The sequence below is a fragment of the Daldinia childiae genome (genome assembly GCF_008694065.1).
Source record: "Daldinia childiae strain JS-1345 chromosome Unknown Scaffold3, whole genome shotgun sequence".
Lineage (NCBI taxonomy): Eukaryota > Fungi > Ascomycota > Sordariomycetes > Xylariales > Hypoxylaceae > Daldinia > Daldinia childiae.
Window position 1 is genome coordinate 4566192 of NW_022984644.1, and position 18262 is coordinate 4584453.

Consider the following 18262-nt stretch of genomic DNA (forward strand, 5'->3'; position numbering starts at 1 on the left):
TTATATACTGCTTAATATGGTCGCTTTTCCAATTTATTTGAATATCTTCTCTTGAGAAATACCCCTACCCCTTTGGTCTATTGGGGTTTGCTACCTCTTTTAGAAACTCCGCCACTATTCATGTAGGAGCTTTAAGAAAAGTCCCCGCGCCTAGGATCGGAATGACAGGCAGCATATCCACGCAAGTATTATTCTCTCATTGCGTCCTTTAGATGCTGGATACGATACTAGTAATTAAGAAAATATTTATATTGGCACATAACAAGTTCTAAGATACCCATAGGAAACCAATCATGAGTAAGAACTGTTAGTATTACCCCTTTCGGACATAGAGAGCTTTATTTTCATCTTGATTGGCTAGTATTGGACCGAAAAGGCGCTACGTTTTTATGTAGTAATAAATTCAGAGCGTCGTCTCCAATACGACCAATGACGGCCCCGACTAAGCTAGAGGCGGAGTAACTCCATTGTAAAGATCATCTTCTCCCACTATCTTTAGCGTGAGACTCCAGTTTAATATATAATTAGATCGATATATAAAGTATTCATGATTCAACGTTTATACTCAGGTAGCTTTCCATCAAGGTCTTTACAAGCTAAATATTTACTATACGATTAGCCTTACTATATCATGGCACCCAAAGTCCTCCGTCGCCGCGACCAGACTGCTGGTAGTGGACTCCGAGCAGTTCTTTCGGCTCAGGAAAAGGCCGCCTCACCATCTCCCATTCCTAGCCTATCTGAGGACGTAAGTCCAAACCTACGAGCTTCTTGGCAAGTTAGTTTCTTTACTAACATACCCCGTAGGCAGAGGTAGTAAAAGCCACCTGCGACTCATTCCTCCTCGAATCATTCACTGCAGAAGACGCCTGGGAGCTTGGACATCTGCTCTATGCGCGACTACTCCCTTTCTCTGCCCAGAAGCCCACGCTGATCTCCATCGCGCTAGCCAACGGCCAGGTCCTGTTTCAAACCGCTGTTGGCTCCGGCACCGCGCTGGACAATGAGATTTGGGTGCAGAGGAAGAGGAATACCGTGCTAAGATTTGGTGCGAGCACTTGGTTCCAGCACTGCAAGTACGCAGGCGATGAGGAGGCTTTTCGGCTTAAGTTTGGGATGAGTCCTGAGCAGGCGGAGAAGTATGCGATTCATGGCGGCGGTGTACCCAGTAAGCGAATTACTTTCATTTCTACTAACTGAGTAGTTTAAATGAGAGGCTTCTGTTGCTAACAATATTGTTTATAGTCCGGGTTAAGGGAGTCGAGGGTATCGTTGCAGTCGTTGTGGTTTCTGGGCTGAAGCAGCATGAGGATCATGGTGTTATTGTTGATGTCATTAACAGCAACTGGGAATGATAATGTCAATATTAAACTCTTGAAAATCCGGTATTCAAATAACGAGGTAAAATTTATATTGAAATATGGCCAAATTTACTGAATGCATTGCTTGTCAAGTAAGATGCCTTTAAGTGAACGATAATTGATAATGGCGACCATTTACCAGTACTACGATACCACTTATTCCCGAAGTTGTACTCATCTCTGATGGATAACTTGAGTAGTTCATTAGATATATACCAAATTCTTCGTATTCTGCTGCTTGGTTTTAATAATTTCCAAATTCACGACTTACTAAAACACCCTTTCACTTTCGTAGAATCTCCTCATACTCCGGGAGATCCCACTTAACCTCTTCCTTCAGAAACGCCTGCGCAATGATATCCAGCCTGAAGAAAGCCGCAACCCCCGCGATGAAATTCATAACGCCGATCCCAAACGGCGTCGTCGGCATCATATTGCCCGCAATACCCTTGCCGTCACCGATGTCTTTCTGCACCTGCTCCATGAAAGGGTGGAACGTCTCATCGTAGGCTTTGAGCGCAGCCATGATGCCGCCCTTATTGTTGTCTAGCTCACCGGTACTGTTCTTGCACTGTTTGCCGATTTCTCCGGCGAGGACGTATGCGCCTACAATAGCGGACGTGGTTCCCATCCCCGTATTCGCAGTGGGGCAGTATGCGGCGTCCCCGACGAGGGCTACGCGTCCGCGGGACCAGGAGTCTAGCTTGACGAGGCCCATGTGCTCGAGATAAAAATCATCGGATTCCATCATAGCCTGTACGAGTTCCTCAGCCTCCCACCCTGCGTCTTTGAAGATCTCCGCCATCGCCTCCTTTTCTTCCTTCACATCTCCCCTAGGAGCATTCTTCAGTCGTTCGGAATCGCTCTTGCAGGTGAGATATACCTGAATTTGATCAGGGCTATGCCTTCGGGTCATGATAGCTCGTCTTCCGGGGGCGGTGTATACCGTCGCGAGATATCCTTCTCCTTCTTTAATCGGCTTATTCATCGTGAAGTATCCTACGTAGATTCCGCGGAGTGGGTGGAGTCCTTCTGTGCCAGACCCGAGCATCATCCTACGTGTTCGTGAATTCTGTCCATCCGCGCCGACTAGGAGATCAAATTGATCTCTCTTGCCGTCTGTAAGCTTAACTTCCACCCCGTTGTCGTACTGCTCGAAACTTTCGACCGACGTCCCAAAGACATACTTGGTCTGATCCTTAGAGTGGTCGTATAAGAGGCGACATAGATCCCCCCTCATGATCTCATAGTCGGTCGTGAAGCTCTGCAGTCCTTTGCCAGATTTATTCACTGGGAAGAGGGCACGTCTTTTACCCGCATGGTTGACTACCTGTAAGCCTTGTTCTGGAGCCATCCTCGCCCGGAAATCCTTCTCGAGACCCATGCGCTTCATAACTTCGATCCCATGACCTCGTAAATCTAGTTGAAGCCCGGTAGTTCGTAGTGTGGGAAACCATTCGAGAACCGTAACTTCATGGCCGATCTTCGAGAGCCAAAAAGCGAGGGCGCCACCGGCGATACCTCCGCCGTTGATTAAGACCTTCATTCTCGCCATGGTCTTGGCAGGTATTTCGTTAAGTGCTCGCAAGGATAGCGAACAAACACTATATATAAAAGGGATTTAGCTCCAATTAGAAAGTATCGCAGATTTATACTTAGTTGGAATCGCCAGATGCAAGCACATTGTATTAAATAATTAGAATGCTACCCCTTAATTCTCGCAGTGCTTTGCTACCGTGGCGGCCGGTTATCTCCGTCATCTCCTGCTTCGGCCGAGCGAACGTGGCACACCGACGAACATATAACTAGACCGGCTGTAAGAGACCGCGGGAAAGGCGTCATAGGTATAAATTATACGGAGGTTGCCTGCATTTACACCTAGTTAGCATTGTAATTAATTCTCCCTCATGCCTCGTGTTTCTTGCTACACCAATGCCACATGAATCGCTATTAAGCTCGTTTCTCCCTCAATTCTACTTCTAGACTCTGTTATACGCCGTTACTGGTTTACGAAAAGTACGGGCGAGTTAGTATACAGGGCTCTATTTACTCAATCGCACGCGGGAAACAGGAACAAGAAACTTAAACGGGCTAAATACAAGAAAAGCCTGGAAACGTGATAAATATATTACAAGAAGGTGATTATACGATTATACATTTTGATAAGTCACAGTATCAAGCAAAGCCCGAATCAGTCATCAAAAACTCCAAGTCGAAATCCAAATCCATCCCGTACCCACCGTCTAGATTATTTGGCGTCAAGTTAATATTACTAGGACATGGCGAAGGAATGTTACCCGCTTGTTCTTCTAGCAAACTAACACATAGTTCAAGGCTATCTTTTCCACTTTGTGCAATCTTGAGGTCGCACGGGACTCCTTCCTCTGTGGCTTCCACCTGAGCCATGATCATGCTGAGGAACATGGGCCCCTTAACGTTGGTTTCGCCTTGCCGAATTCGTTCTAATGATAGCAATATCATATCTTTTACAGCTTTCTTCAGATTCTCAACATCCTGGGAATTACGTCGGTGTATCCCGTCAGTACGTCGTGCTTCAACTTGGGAGACGAGCTCGCGAGTAATGACACTTATTGCGTACCTGAATCCCTCTCTAAACATACCCCCTCCAATAGCCATAAGACGAGAAAACCCCTCGTCGGGCTCGGGAGAAATAAGGGTCATAGCTGAGTCTAGCGTAACCTTGAGCGAGTAATAAAATAGAGGATTCGCTCGCGCCTCACCGGCGAAAGGGCAATGAAGGGGGATTAAGAATCGCCGCACCAGATGGTCAAGTAGATTTCGATGGAATGATGTCACACCTGACCTCTCATTATCTCTTATGAAGTTACTATACGAGCGATATTTGTCGGTGAGCTCTGAGCTTAAAGAAAGAGCATCCATGTACGAAAGGTCGGAATGCAAACCGTTCAGAAGCTGTAGAATCCGTAAGCGTATTGGTACTAAGTCAAGTAGTATAAGTTGTAGTGATGTTGAGGTATAGCTGTTCCTTGGGTGGGACTGGAGTGTCGTAGTCGTCTCATCTATTTCATCATCATTGCTATTTGATGGCGCTTCAGTGTCAAAGTCATCAAAAGAGATTCTAGGCGGCATTGCAGAGTCCAAAGATGATTGTACAGTTATCTCAAGTATAGTGGCCCATAGTCTTCTGCGGAGTTCGGCTTGTAGGGTAGGCATTCCTGGGAGATGCTTGGGGTCGCGGTGCAAACCTATTTGCATTGCCATATTCATAAGCGATCCCGATGACACCCAGACCAGATCACCGCCAATTGAGAATATCTGTCGTGCTAGAATAGTTAAGCAGTAAATTTGGATGCCGTTGATATCCAGCCGATCTTTTTCTAGTGGCCCAGAGAGCCATGTCTGGGCGGCATATATCCATTCGGGAACTCTATTACGAAGCCCGGGATCACTGTCTATGTGATTAGATAGGCTCGATCCTATCCCAATTATGAGGAGCGTCTTAAGGCGCGAGCTTGTAGTGACACTTTCTGGACAATCCCAAAGTTTCCGATATTCGGACCAAAAAGTAGGGGCATGTATTATTCTATACATCGATTCGAATGATTGAAAATATGAAGTTGCCATAGCATCCGCTACCTCCCGAGAGGGAGGTACAAGGTCAAAATCGGGGTACGAGAGCCATCTACTAGGCCTTCCCAGCTTGATGCTTCTTGCTATGTTTTTACATTTCTGGAGAAGAGTCCATATCTTGGCATATAGGGCTCCCTTTTCAGTATCTGGAGGTAAGGTCCCCTTGGCAGTGTTGGCAGCTGCAACATAACAGGCAATTATAGGTGCAAACTTGTGATATGGTTAGTAAGATATCATATAGATGAAATGAATGTGTTTTCTACCTCCGCGGCTGTGCCTATTCTAAGACTCCACCCTAAGATTCTTGTTTTATTAAGAATTATCTGCGAGTCCCGCAGCCCTAGCTGGCGCGCGAGTATGTCCCGGCCATTTTCAGACAGCCCATTCATGGGGCTAGATACCGAAGACTTGGCAGGGGTGTTCTGTCCCCGTTGAAGGATACCTACGATACCTGGTTCGGCTTCCAGAGCAGATACATGTGGTTGAATGCTGCTGGGGTCAAGGCCGAGAACAGTCATGCCTGGTCTATCATTTTGTCCTCTTATAAGAGATGATTCTAATGCAGATACTGCTGATGATTGTCCTACCCGATGGCCAGAACGATTGGTATCATGCTCCGTAGTTGGCCTATTGTTGCCTAACTCCTGAGTCTGGGCTACTGAGGGTGAAGGTACGTGGCTTGACGAGCTTGACGAGCTTAACGTCTCTACAGGCGAAATACCTGGCCTCAGCGTCAGTTGACTAACTGGCTCGTCGCTATAAACCCTGTAGATGCATTTTAATTTGGCGGAGATACAATGTGCACATGGCTCATCCCGGTTGCACTTAATCTTGCGGCGCCGGCACTCAAGACAAGATAAGGCCGGCCTTCGACGTCGACGTTGTTGTTTTTTTAATAGCATGGCAACAATAATATTTCGGCTGTACGATTAGCGTAACCTCAGTAGAAAGGTATATACATAAGTAAATCGCATAATGTAGTATAAGATTGATGTAAGTGTTGTTCCAGGTAATTAAAAGTGTAAATGTCTTAGGTCCGGAATATTCGGATATCATAAGAAAATGCCGAAGCGCTTATAGCCGTTGACCCACTAGTTAAGGGAAGATATGGTATGCTATTGGTCAACTGGTTCATTTAAAGCCGTTTAGCTCCGTTGTAAATGTTCACATTTGCCTTTTTTTTTTTTTAGAGTGATGCTAATTACATAATTCTGCCCCATAACTTCCCCAGAACACTCGTAATTTTAGGGGACCAGTACGCTGGACCCAGCATGCCAGGGGGGCTGTCAGGTTATTATTGAGGTCCCTAATTCAAACCACCACCCAACCTGTTTTGACCCGCTATGCACCTACCCGGAAGATCCGAAGTCAGTAGGTACCTAGAGATGGGAACCAACACAGCCCACAGAATGAGAATACAGTACTAGATGCCTTGATTAGCTTTAAGTTTCAGATTATATATAGGCTATCCACGGCCATGGATGTAGTTGTTCAATAATTCCAGTCGCAGGTCCTTTCCGGCTTCAGCTCCTGTATCTGACTCTTGACAATGCGGCCATCCTTCATGACTAGCATGAGATTGTCCCTAGTACGGTCCAGAGTAGATACGTCATCCAGAGGATTCTCTTTCAAGAACAGCAAGTCGGCAAAAGATCCTTCAATGAGTTCGCCCAGCAAACCCTCCATACCTAGCTGCTTTGCCCCGTTTATAGTGGCCTGCCTTAGCACCGTGGGTGAAGGTAGGATCTTGCCACGCACGACGAATTCGTATGTCTGCATGACGAGCGTCGGCCCGGTGGTGTCAGTACCGTAGCACACGGTCACGCCTGCGGCCTCGGCGATGCGAATGGCTCGGATACCGGCATCTCCGACAATGGCGTTCTTGCGTAGGCCCTCAGGACTTTCGAACTTGTCATATGGGGGCATGGTCACGAAAGTGTGCAGCGCGAGCGTTGGCGTGAGGAAGCAGCCGACGGATGCCATCAAAGCGGCAGTCTCCTCATCGACCATGTTGCCGTGCTCAATACCGCGGACCCCGCCCGCAATGGCGTGACGGATACCTTCCGCCGTGTAGCAGTGCGCCGTGACTAGAGTGCCTCCCATGTTCTTCGTCACTGACGTGATAGCTTCGAGCTCCTCCTTAGTGAACTGCAAGCTCTCAAGCTTGTCCGTAGCGGAACCGATTCCTCCCGAAGCCTGCAGAACGAAACCGTATGAGATCAGCTACTTGTCCCCGCCTCCACGAGAAAAAAGATACTGGATTAATGGAAATTGGAGTTACCCTGTCAGCGTATGGGGTTGGTTGGAAAGACTTACGCAGACCTTGATATGGTTTGCTCCTTTCCGCATGTTATCGCGAGCTGCCTTCAAGCACTCGGGGACGCCATCGCAGAGCCTCCCCAAAGCAGAGGCCCCGATCCCCTTGCCTCCACTGCAGCAGTGGTCGTCCATCCACACCTCCGTGTCATCACCATGACCACCTGTTTGAGAGAGCATGCGTCCACCCTGGAATACACGAGGGCCTGGGACCAAAAACTCCTCTGTGGCCTTCGCGTGAGCGATAGTTGCGCCGCCAGTGTCCCGCACTGTCGTAAAGCCATTGGCAAGGATGCCACGAAGAGTTCCGGCTGATCGAAACACCGCAGTCTCGTGGGGGAACGTGAAAGCACCCTGCAAGGTCTAGCGATCGTTCAGTATCAATCAGCGGAGTGATTGAAAATTAGAAGGAAGGCGAGACGACAAGGACGACGAATTCGCTTACTCACATTAGATCCATGCACCGCCATAAGATGGACGTGGCCTATAATGTGACGGAACAAGTTTGTTAGCATAGCTTATTGGGTCGTAGGCAAACAATACACCCTCCCTCGTCCCCGTACTGGTTGATTTGGAAGTGGGGTTGGTCATTCACAAGCTTACAGTCAATTAGACCAGGACAGACGTAATAATCTCCAGCATCGATTCTGACCACCCTTTTCCCATTGAAGATCAAGTCGCCTGCTAGGTGCGCCGGTGTAGTCGGTGATATACGGACAATTTTGCCTCCCACAAGTTGTAGGGACATGCCCTCGTGCACCTTGCCCTCACGCGGGTCAACAATCTTAGCGTTCACTAATAAATAAGGCTGCTGCGGACCCGGCAGCCATGGCTTCTCCGCAATGTCAAAGTCGGGGTTTGGCGGGTAGATGGTGCTCCTGAGCTCGGCGAACGAATGGACGAAGTTCTCACCGGAGTCGCTTTGTGAAGGGGTTAGCACCGATGACGTCTCGTCGACGCTACAACTGCTAGAGCCGGAAGACGGCGAGTTAACGAATTCGAAGAAGTCCATTGGCTCGGCTGAGGGAAAGCGACATGGTTGAGGTCGCATTTTATCTTGATATTGCACCATCAGCGACGTCTTGCTGGAATGTGGGACGATGCGTGATGTTGCAAACACTGATATCTACAGAGCTGGCTCTCGAATCCAAATTGACGATGCAACGAATACTTACTAGAAACGGTCACGTGATGTAACTTTTGATGTTAGATATCGGTGAGAACGACGAACGTTCAGCTTCGGAAGATATCAAGCATCATCAATGGGGATCTCGGAACGACCGGGGTATACAGGCTTCGGATCTAAACGGGTAAAGCAGCTGGTTTATCTTAAGCCTTAGGCCCCGCAGTTCCGATATCATTCGACATCTTGAGCGATAACGATTGTTCATCTGGAAGAGGGAGGGAATTCATGACCGGTTATCATGAGCTTAAGATCCGATCTCTACAGGGCTTCTTAGATTCTTATCTAAACTCAGGAGAAAGAAAACATGTATATGAGAGGATTGAATTACGAACTTGTCATCGACCTATTGTCATGACAAAAAAGAATTCGCTAGCCTCAATTTGAACAGTACATATTAGTTTAATATCTTCAACCAAAAATGGGTCCACAATTTGCAACTGGCTGGAGGCAACTAAGCGTTGGGATCGTCGGCGGCGGCATCGGTGGTATGTCCGCGGCGATCGCTCTGCGGCGTGCTGGCCATGAGGTGTCTATCTACGAGCGCGCAGACTTTGCCGGTGAAGCCGGGGCGTCCGTATCCTGCGCAGCCAACGGTACCCGTTGGTTACATGAATGGGGCGTCGACATTGAAAAAGGAGATCCTGTCGTACTGAAGAAGCTTATCAATCGCGACTGGTACACTGGAGAAACTGTTAGTATATACGATCTCGACGATTATGAAAAGCGATGGGGCTATGCCTACAACATGTTCCACCGGCAATACATGCATACCATGTTGAAAGACTGTGCCCTGCAAGAAGAGGGCGAGGGTATACCGGCCAAACTTATTGTCAACCACCAGGTATGAACTTCCTCCGGCGGTCTACGTCCCCGCCTAGTATTAACGCCGCCATTAAACTCGCAGTGTGAGAACATCGATCTTGAATCCTCCACCGTCACCTTCGCGAACGGTAAAACGGCCAAGCATGACTTAATTGTTGGTGCTGATGGAATTGGCTCAGTTATTCGCGGTATTGTTAGACTTAGGCACCCCCTGACCTGGACACAAGCTGATTATGTTTGGCAGGTATTCTGGGTATCCACCCCGAAAGGAGGCCTTCAGACCAGAGCTGTCTGCACACTAATGTTTTAACAGAAGATGCTGTTAAAGCCGGACTAGTTGATTACTCTCAAGATAGCGCGCTAGAATATTGGGGTGGCCAGGAGGGTAAATGGGACAAGATCGTGCTCTCTCCTTGCAATAGTGGAAAGTTGCTCTCGTACTATTGCTTCTTCCCTAGGGAAGTAGGTGATTACGCCAACCAGCAGTGGGGCGGCGAAGACCGTCCTCTCGAGGAACTTCTTTCACCTTATCCTAAGCTTGATCGGCAAGTTTTTGCCCATCTTACCATCGGAAAGGAGATTCGCCCATGGCGATTATGGGTCCAGTAAGTCTATATCTACCACTATTGATGGTGAACCACTGAAGCGAATGGTTACTCATGTTTACCAGTGACCCGTACCCATATATGCACAAAGGGAAGGTCTGTCTTTTAGGTGACGCTGGACACCCGGTATGTTGACTTTGGAACAGCCCCAGCCGCCCAAGTTCCGGGGCAATGTTAATGGTGTGTAGATGATGCCCCACCAAAGCCAAGGGGCTTGTATGGCAATTGAAGACGCCGCGGCACTTGGAATCCTTTTCAGCAACAAATATTTTCAAGGAAACGTAGAGGATACTCTGGATGTCTACACTAAAGTAAGACTTCCCCGAGCTACCCGGGTCCAGGCAGCCGCAGCGAAAGCCGCGTATAACATCAACGAGCGCATTGGTAAGAGTCTCCTATCCACATCTAAGCGATCGAGTTCTGTCATGCTAAAGACCATGCAAGGGTTCTCTGCCAACACGCACACGCCTACATACAAAGTCGAGGACGAACGGAACAAACTAACCATCGAAGAGATGAACACGTAAGTAAATTCAATGATTTTATTACCAACGGGGAACTCAAATGTTTATAGATACGACATGTATCGTGATATCGAGGAGAAGCTTGCCGTTCAGGGGGACACCCCATATACTGGTAAACGGTTCTGCAGGCCACCACTTGGTGTGGATATGTCCAATGGGGTTATTGTTGGAGCAGAGTGAGGTAGTCAAATAGTCGCCTATACTTCAAAATGATATTAAGGTCGTCTGCGAGTTGGTCCCAATGGGATTTCCCGTGATTGGGTCTATCTTAAAACATACTTGCGTTTGATGTTGTTAAGTTCTTTTACTTAATCTCTCCCCTGCTCTTTTTGAAATAGATGTTCGTCATCCCCGCATAACATACCACTGTCCCCATGAAAACTCCACGATATGTTTCTAGGCAAGACGAAATAATGCTCTTACCTAAAACGTATTGCACAGAAGACTAGATTATGTTCCCGACGAAAAACTCCTTCCATTTATGAAGTGACTTAATAGCATTGGTTTGGCACAACTCCTAAGTTCTATAAGTCTATCTAGCGGCAATACCATACAAACCTGTTCTGTTGCATCTATTGTAAAAAGGGTGACGGATGGCCTCGCAATTGAGAGGCGACCACGGTAGGTTTTAGCATGAGGCAGCCTCGGAAATAATAACTCCAAAGCTTCTGTACCCATGGAACGAGACGCCGAGAAGTCAGCAATCGGATTAAGATAACATCGCATGGCCTCCTTTCCGAGGTTCCGAAGTGCTTCTATACTTTTTCCCGAAGTTCCGAATCCGATATCCTATCTATTTGCGAGCCCACCTTTTTTAGAAGTAGTATTATTAGATCGAGTGATACTCGACACCCTCATCTGGGACCCCTGCACCGTGAATGTAAAATATTAGCCATTCTAACATCTATTCCATCAGTTGAAATTAATCCAAAAAAAGCCCCCTCCCAGGAAAGAAAAGAGGAGCCAGTAAGCCGGCAGAAACGGCGCAAAGATTTGAGGCGATGGCTGAATCGCTAAAATATACGTGCCACCAATATGGCTCCATAAATGAACTACAGAGACTGGGTGTGTGGGAGCTTGACCCAGTCAATATAAACAAGTATTGGATCATGTAGGTTAAAACGGGGTTTATTAAACAAGCCAGAGAACGAGTGATCACCACCTGTCTCTCTCCGAGCATATTACTAACATGTACGGCACCCTCGGGACAGCTACATCCACGGTGGTTGCTGGCGTGATCCGCGCATCGACCACAAAACGTTTGCCAACTCTATCAACTGCATCCTCGCTCATCCCTCGCCCACCTCGGCCCAGTCTAGCATAGCCGGCTTCGCCTCCCTGGACTATCGCCTCTCACCACACCCAGACTTCCCGCAGGATCTATCCACCACACCCGAGTCCCAGCTCAGGAACGCTACACACCCGGCCCACGTCAACGACGTGTACTCCGGCCTCGCCTTCCTACAGCGGCGCTACGGGTTCGGGTCTAGGTACGTGCTCGTCGGCCACTCGGCGGGTGCTTGTCTCGCACTGCAGCTTCTCGGGGGCCTTGCTGGCATTGATAACGGCTTGGAAGTTGTTCTTCCAGAGGTCGTTGTCCCTTTTGAGGGCATCTACGACTTCAGTGGCCTAAACAACCGGAAAGGCGGGACGTACGCTGAATACTTCTCGGGAGCCTTCGGGGACGATCCACTAGGCTGGGATGCCGTAGCGCCGCTGAATGTCCCAGAGAGCTTCCGCGGACGCTGGGCTGATGGCAAACTAGTATTACTAGGCTGGTCGAAAGATGATGAACTAATCGACGAGCCTGAGGTAGATGCAATGGCCGCCCGGTTACAGCGGGATGGAGTGAGAGTGGTGGTGTGGAAGGATTTGAGTGGCAGGCATGACGAAATCTGGGAACAGGGAGAACAGGTTGCGAAGATGGTCCTGTGGGCTCTCGATGATGTGGTGCGCGGCACTTAAAGGTGAAAAAATGAGAAGATTTTAATTCAGAGGGTGAAAGTTCAGTGGACAATCAGTTATAGGTAAGGCAAATAAATAAGTTGGTGGAATTAAAGTATTGTTTCACTGAGAGTTGATCTATCTATGCTTTATTATGCAAGAATAAAGATCTCAAGTTAGCGAAAAGCCGACACTCCTGTCCAACAGGCTCTCATTAATTATAAATATATACAAATTCTCATACCACCCTAACCTGGTACATCTTATCTTAGTTTCCCCCTTCTTGTTCTCGCAGCAAAACCTAAAAAGGCAAGCGTTCTCTACGATCTCGAAGCTATTTACAGTACACACATACAATAAACACCTTAATATAAGGCATTCCGGACTTAAAGTGGATACCGGAAGGACCTCATTTGAAAGTCGGTCAAGTCTGCAAACTCTTCGTTCTCGATGACCTCGTGCATAACGCCATCTAGATAATTGATTTTTGGTCAGATTTGAAGAGAGTGTATACAGAGGGAGACCTACTTTGCGCATCTAGTGCATCCTGCTTGTCCCTTTGGTCATTCCAGCGCTTATGTATCAGTCCCAAAGAAGCCAGTAGACCGATAGCAATAAGCAAAGACACAAGCATGGTGTATTTGGCGATCTGTTTAAATAAGTATACAGATTAGTACCATACCACCTTTATAGTCAGAGTTATGTACTTACCAAATACTCAGGTCCATCTTTTTCTGTGTATGTCAAAGGTCCGACAATGCTGCCGAAAGTAAAACCAAGCTGATAGGAGGCGCCGAAGGCAACCTTTTTCGTCGAACCACTAACACCGGCGGTCATAAATGTAACGATGAAAAGGACAGCGATTGGAACTATTCGACAAGGTTAGCAAACGTATCTTCCCTATAAAATGTTAATAACTCACACTGTAAGGTGATAATGTATCCACCGTAACGACCAGCAGGGTTACTTTTGGGGATAGTAAACATCATGATGACACCAATGCAAGCCAGGGCCACAGTCCAGATGCCTGCAATAGTTCGATTTGTATACTTCGCCACGACCAAAGCAACACCAGTCCCAATAACAGTCGCAAATCCAGGAACCATGCTCAAAAGTGTAGTTTGCTCAGTATCAAAACCAAATTGTCCAATGATTTCCGGTCCTATAGAGAAAACTTATGTTAGATTAGCGAACCAAGAATTTGGCTGAGTGGGAACGTACCAAAGACAGTAAGGCCTCCATTAGGCAATCCGGTAGATGCTAAGAGCAGGAAAATGATGTACAAACGAGGGTCGAGAAAGGTTTCCTTCAGCTGGGACCAGTTGAAACGCCAGACCTCAGTGCCTGTCTTGTTAGATCGGACTCTTTCGAGGGCAATAACCTTCTCGTCATCCGTAAGCCACTTCGCCTCCGTAGGCGAGACTGCCAAAAAGAAGTAAAGAACTACGCCGGTGATAAAGGTGAGAGACCCATAAAACAGGAACAAGGCTTGCCATCTGAAGCTATTAGCTTGGAAAATACACCAAGCGAAGAAGCCCCCAAAGATATTAGAGAATCCAGAAGTGGTGTACCAAAGGGCTACTCGCAGGACTTGCTCGGTTTTGGTATACCAGGATCCCAGGATGATGATGACAGCGGGTGCCGTACAAACCTCGGCGAATCCTAGCAAGAAGCGGACGACTAAAAAGGTTGCGAAGTTGTTGCACACGGCATGCATCAGAACGACGATTCCCCAAAGCATACACATGATTGAAAAGTATTTGCAAAGTGATAGGCGTTGCATCATATAGCTGCCGGGGAGCTCGCCAGCGAGGTATCCGAAGCTGTCAATATGTCAGCGGCGCCACTCGCATTAGGGGTTAGGAGACGCACTAAACGATCGACCCGAGCCAGGAGAATTGGAAGGTATTGAGACCAGTCTCTTGCCTGAGCCCCATAATCCCAGCGAAAGAAAGACCACTTTTATCCTACGCCGGACAGTTAGCAAGTTAGGAAAGTATGTCTTACATAGATACACTTACCAGTAACATAAGAAGGTATACGCAAAAACACATGGGCATAATTCTCATATCGATCTTTCGCAAGACCCGCTTGGCCTCCACGGAGTTTGGCTCGAAGTTAACATTGTGATTAAGAAGCAGCTGGCGAGCTTTGTCCTTGCTGGCTGCCCGTGCATCTACTTTGACCTCAGTAATAGATCCATCGGCGACAGAGGCCTGCGTGGAATATTATTAGCAAATCTTCCCTAATCGAACGAACACGTCAATCACTGCCGACCTTCTCTAGATCCTTTATCGATGACATGACTTCGGTATTTTCAAATGTGTAGGTAAGTGAATGAATGTACTTAAGACCAGCTGCAGAACTATTAATGATAGAGAGAGACACCCAGGCTTTATATACTATTTATAAACCCAACGACAACTACGAAGATAGCAGCTAAAAGAAAGAGGACTGACTTCTCGACAGTATCCATCTAGTATAAAACTAGCTAGATAGCACTGGGTACTTAACCAATTGCTCAAAGTAGAAAAACTTGTTCCATCTGGGGATTCGCCAGATCCTTGGCAGCTAGGACGTCCAGATTATGTATAGTTAGGGATAATGCAACTTCAGTTGCAGCCAAGTCTCTAACTCACTGCGTAAGTCTCCACATTTGAGTGGAGTGGCTCATCCAACAACCCATCATGAACTCTTACACCTCTGCTCTAACTATATTAAAGTTGGATATACTCCTGAAAGTCTGATCGTCCGTAATAGTATGTCAGCGTAAAACAACTGTTTCTATTCATGAAACTTTAGGTTTCATTGATCTTACCACACTACAATGCCTTTTATCCTGTAGGTCTGTTCCCCATATATCCTATGTGAGAATCTAGTTGAGTCATCGGCTGAGCTGCTGGGTGTTCTCAGCGAATGGCCGTCACGTAGTATATACTCAAATAATACTTAAATATTCGAAACGATAGATTGTGTTTTCTAAAGTTTGGCAAATCATTTTATTAAAAGTTTCCATTTTTTTATTTTTTTATTTTTTCAAATTCGGTTTCTAGGTCCCGACAGAAATATTTGTATGATTATTTAATTACTAATATACTTTTAATTTTTAAAGTTATATGTAAACCTGTTATCCCTAATATAAATAAAATAGGTGAAACAAAAATCTTTATAATCGACTGGCTCTCGATTTATACGTCAGTGGCATATTTATATATTAGTCATTATTCTCAGCCGCAAGTTATTATAAAGGGGCTGTGGAGTTTAAAGACGGGCGTGGTGTCCTTGGAGAAACAATTCGGGCTAACCACAGTCAAGTCGAACAAGGATGAGTTCCATGTGGTAGTTTGTTCGTGTTGAAGTTGCTTGGTGTATTCAAATTACGAAGGAAAAAAGCCAGCACCAACGAAAATGTTTGCCCAAACATCTTCATCGGTGACGACGAACCCTGAGTTATCAGCTTGAAGTAGAGGGTGACTCTCTGGTGCAGGCGCACCTCCAGCCTCCGATAGAAGTTGACTTAGATTATTTGGTAGCCATTGGCCTCTCCTTAAAGCTTCTGGAATCTTCAAATGGGCGGCACTACCAGCCAGGTTGCCCGGATCAATATTGGAATTCTGAAGCCTCTCCTTTCGTTTCTCTGAGAAATCTGACACAGCTTTGTCGAGGAACTTGGCCTGGAGTGCACAACTAGATCCTGGGGGAGAATTTTGTTGGGAAAAGACATGCGCTGTAGCTCGTATAGCATTAATAGTATTCGACTCTATTTGGCTAACAATTGAAGGCGGGGCGGAAAGAAGCAGCTATAATAGGCAGGGTGTTAGCAAAGTATATCGAGGGAATAGATTAAGTGATGAGGACGGTGAATGTAACCTTGATAAGAAATTGGACGCTATAAGCAACCATGACGTGGACCGAATCTTGCACAAAATAGAGGTATGAAGAGTAACGAGATAACAATTGCAACGTCTCTATAGCACTCGAGTAAGCAACCCAGAGTAACTGTAGATGTAGGGATAAGTCTCGATCGCCAGAATTGAAAATGGCCTGTAAAGGGATCGAAAAGAGCTGCAGTTGAAGGTGTGTTCCATAGAATCGAATCATGAATGGGTGGCAGCTTTCATCCTCTTTTATGTCTTAGACTATGCGTTTCAAAAATAGGGGGGGTATGGGAGGGGAGATATCCTGGAACGGCGGGATGATGAGATAACTCACCTTTATTCATGGCTTGCACCCATACGTTCTCCCACGCCTTTATATGCCCATTAATTATATTTAGCAGGGACTCAACGTTACATAGGGACCCATCCCCATCACTTCTCTGAGATTCTTGACTAAGTATGTTATACACTAAAGAAGTTATTTTACGTAGTGTAACGAAAGCACCGAGAAGGTGATCGTTGGAGGTCGCCATCGGGTCTTTACACCAGGATTCAATCGATTCTACGAAATCGCTATGCTCTATCATCCATGGCTTCCCCATTTGCAAACTCATGCTGATCGAACGTTAGTCAAATCTTGATATCATGACAGGGACTATATGGGATTTTCTTACCTCCTGTCATAGACAAATAGCACATACCACGTACGCTCGATGTTGCGTACCTCTCTCCTTTCTATCTCTGTCATTGAAGCACGACTCTGAGACGAGTGTGATATCATTTTATGCCAACCTAAGTCCATGCACATTCTGATAACATACCCCAATGAGGTCCACGCGCGAGTATCTTCTGGCTCTTTCCAATAGGTAAGGATCAATATCGCCTGAACAATTTCCGTAGACCTTTTTCCGCTTCGGAAGACGTCTACAAATAGGCTTTGGGTGTGGTTATAGAGCCTTTTATAAAGAGCCGGGTTAAATGTCTTTGCTGACATAGTGAGGATGGCGCTGAATAAAAATGACGACTTCTGTCGAACGTAGGCGAATGTGTGCAAAGCGGGATCGAGTTGGCTAATGTACGTATTTAGAACATCTATGAAGCTAGGGAGGGCTGCTATTAGCCAGCTTTCTACACAAATGAAGGAGATACATATCAGACAAACTTTTGAAATAGAGATTTTGCTATCGAAAGATTGATGTGGCCGAGCCGAATAGGATCTTCAGTCGGAGGGAATGACGATCCATTGCGTGGTTCGAATGGATGGCTATCGCCTGCGCTCAAGATATGTCCAAGGGAGAATCCCCCATTCAAGAGATCGCAATTTCGCAGTCCTGAAGGTTGTAAAGTCTCTTGCTCCGGAACTGCGACGTTCTTCATGCTATGGCTTGCTGGCGTCTTAGAGTTATCAAAAGACTCGGCATATCCGCTTTCACAGCCAGATAAAGCAGGGACTGTCATCACAGGAGCATCCTTTCTTTTCGGAATCCTGGTCACGATATCCGTCAGCCATATTGATGTAAAGAGAATGGTTACCACGGTTCTTCCCTAACCTTGTTCCTGGTTTACGGCCACGCTGGTGTTCCTGAAAGATGCAAGCCAGCGACTTGCGAGCACAGCGTTTGCACCTGGAATCTTCATCGTCATCGTTCGGACGGCATTTCATTTTTACCTTCCGGCATGGGAGGCAGGCATTGGGACTAGCCATAATTCATTTCAACGGTCCGTCAACGGAAACAGTACACCGGAAGGCTCACCTTGGCCTCTGAATTGAGGGGTTAACACTGCTACCATCCATGCTGCATATACACAAGGTATCTCACCTGACTTAGTATGGCCTAGAAGTGAGCAACACCGAGACTTGTCGTGTAGATTGTATCAAAAGGGATGAAAGTGCTTTGATTTGAGCCCCCCTTGTTTCGGCAAATTAGCGAAATGAGTTTATCTGCCCCATACAAAGTATAGATGCGGGGAAATGCAGCAACTGGAGCGGGTCCGGGTCAGGTTGATAAGACTA

General features: G+C 46.7%; 6 protein-coding genes across 6 annotated transcripts; 3 read left to right on the forward strand and 3 right to left on the reverse strand.

Annotated features, from left to right (window-relative positions):
* Window positions 1–631: 631 nt before the first annotated feature.
* On the forward strand, window positions 632–1355 carry GL218_03965 (uncharacterized protein; the record flags this gene model as incomplete). The annotated part of the gene is made up of 3 exons (XM_033580545.1): window positions 632–748; window positions 808–1168; window positions 1246–1355. The coding sequence occupies 3 exons, from the start codon at window positions 632–634 to the stop codon at window positions 1353–1355; spliced, it is 588 nt and encodes a 195-aa protein (XP_033436472.1).
* Window positions 1356–1644: 289 nt separating this feature from the next.
* On the reverse strand, window positions 1645–2916 carry GL218_03966 (uncharacterized protein; the record flags this gene model as incomplete). The annotated part of the gene is made up of 1 exon (XM_033580546.1): window positions 1645–2916. One exon carries the CDS (start codon window positions 2914–2916, stop codon window positions 1645–1647), a length of 1272 nt encoding a protein of 423 aa, XP_033436469.1.
* Window positions 2917–6464: 3548 nt separating this feature from the next.
* On the reverse strand, window positions 6465–8340 carry GL218_03967 (uncharacterized protein; the record flags this gene model as incomplete). The annotated part of the gene is made up of 4 exons (XM_033580547.1): window positions 6465–7169; window positions 7290–7652; window positions 7739–7773; window positions 7893–8340. The coding sequence occupies 4 exons, from the start codon at window positions 8338–8340 to the stop codon at window positions 6465–6467; spliced, it is 1551 nt and encodes a 516-aa protein (XP_033436470.1).
* A 553-nt stretch (window positions 8341–8893) lies between these two features.
* Window positions 8894–10606, forward strand: GL218_03968 (FAD-dependent urate hydroxylase; the record flags this gene model as incomplete). Its single annotated transcript, XM_033580548.1, has 7 exons — window positions 8894–9316; window positions 9380–9485; window positions 9542–9902; window positions 9968–10028; window positions 10091–10286; window positions 10347–10425; window positions 10477–10606. 7 exons carry the CDS (start codon window positions 8894–8896, stop codon window positions 10604–10606), a joined length of 1356 nt encoding a protein of 451 aa, XP_033436473.1.
* Window positions 10607–11427: 821 nt separating this feature from the next.
* GL218_03969 (Kynurenine formamidase) lies at window positions 11428–12391 on the forward strand (the record flags this gene model as incomplete). Its single annotated transcript, XM_033580549.1, has 2 exons — window positions 11428–11537; window positions 11638–12391. 2 exons carry the CDS (start codon window positions 11428–11430, stop codon window positions 12389–12391), a joined length of 864 nt encoding a protein of 287 aa, XP_033436474.1.
* Window positions 12392–12756: 365 nt separating this feature from the next.
* Window positions 12757–14674, reverse strand: GL218_03970 (uncharacterized protein; the record flags this gene model as incomplete). Its single annotated transcript, XM_033580550.1, has 8 exons — window positions 12757–12842; window positions 12899–13019; window positions 13082–13239; window positions 13293–13532; window positions 13592–14193; window positions 14243–14337; window positions 14392–14586; window positions 14648–14674. The coding sequence occupies 8 exons, from the start codon at window positions 14672–14674 to the stop codon at window positions 12757–12759; spliced, it is 1524 nt and encodes a 507-aa protein (XP_033437213.1).
* Between the last annotated feature and the right edge of the window lie 3588 nt (window positions 14675–18262).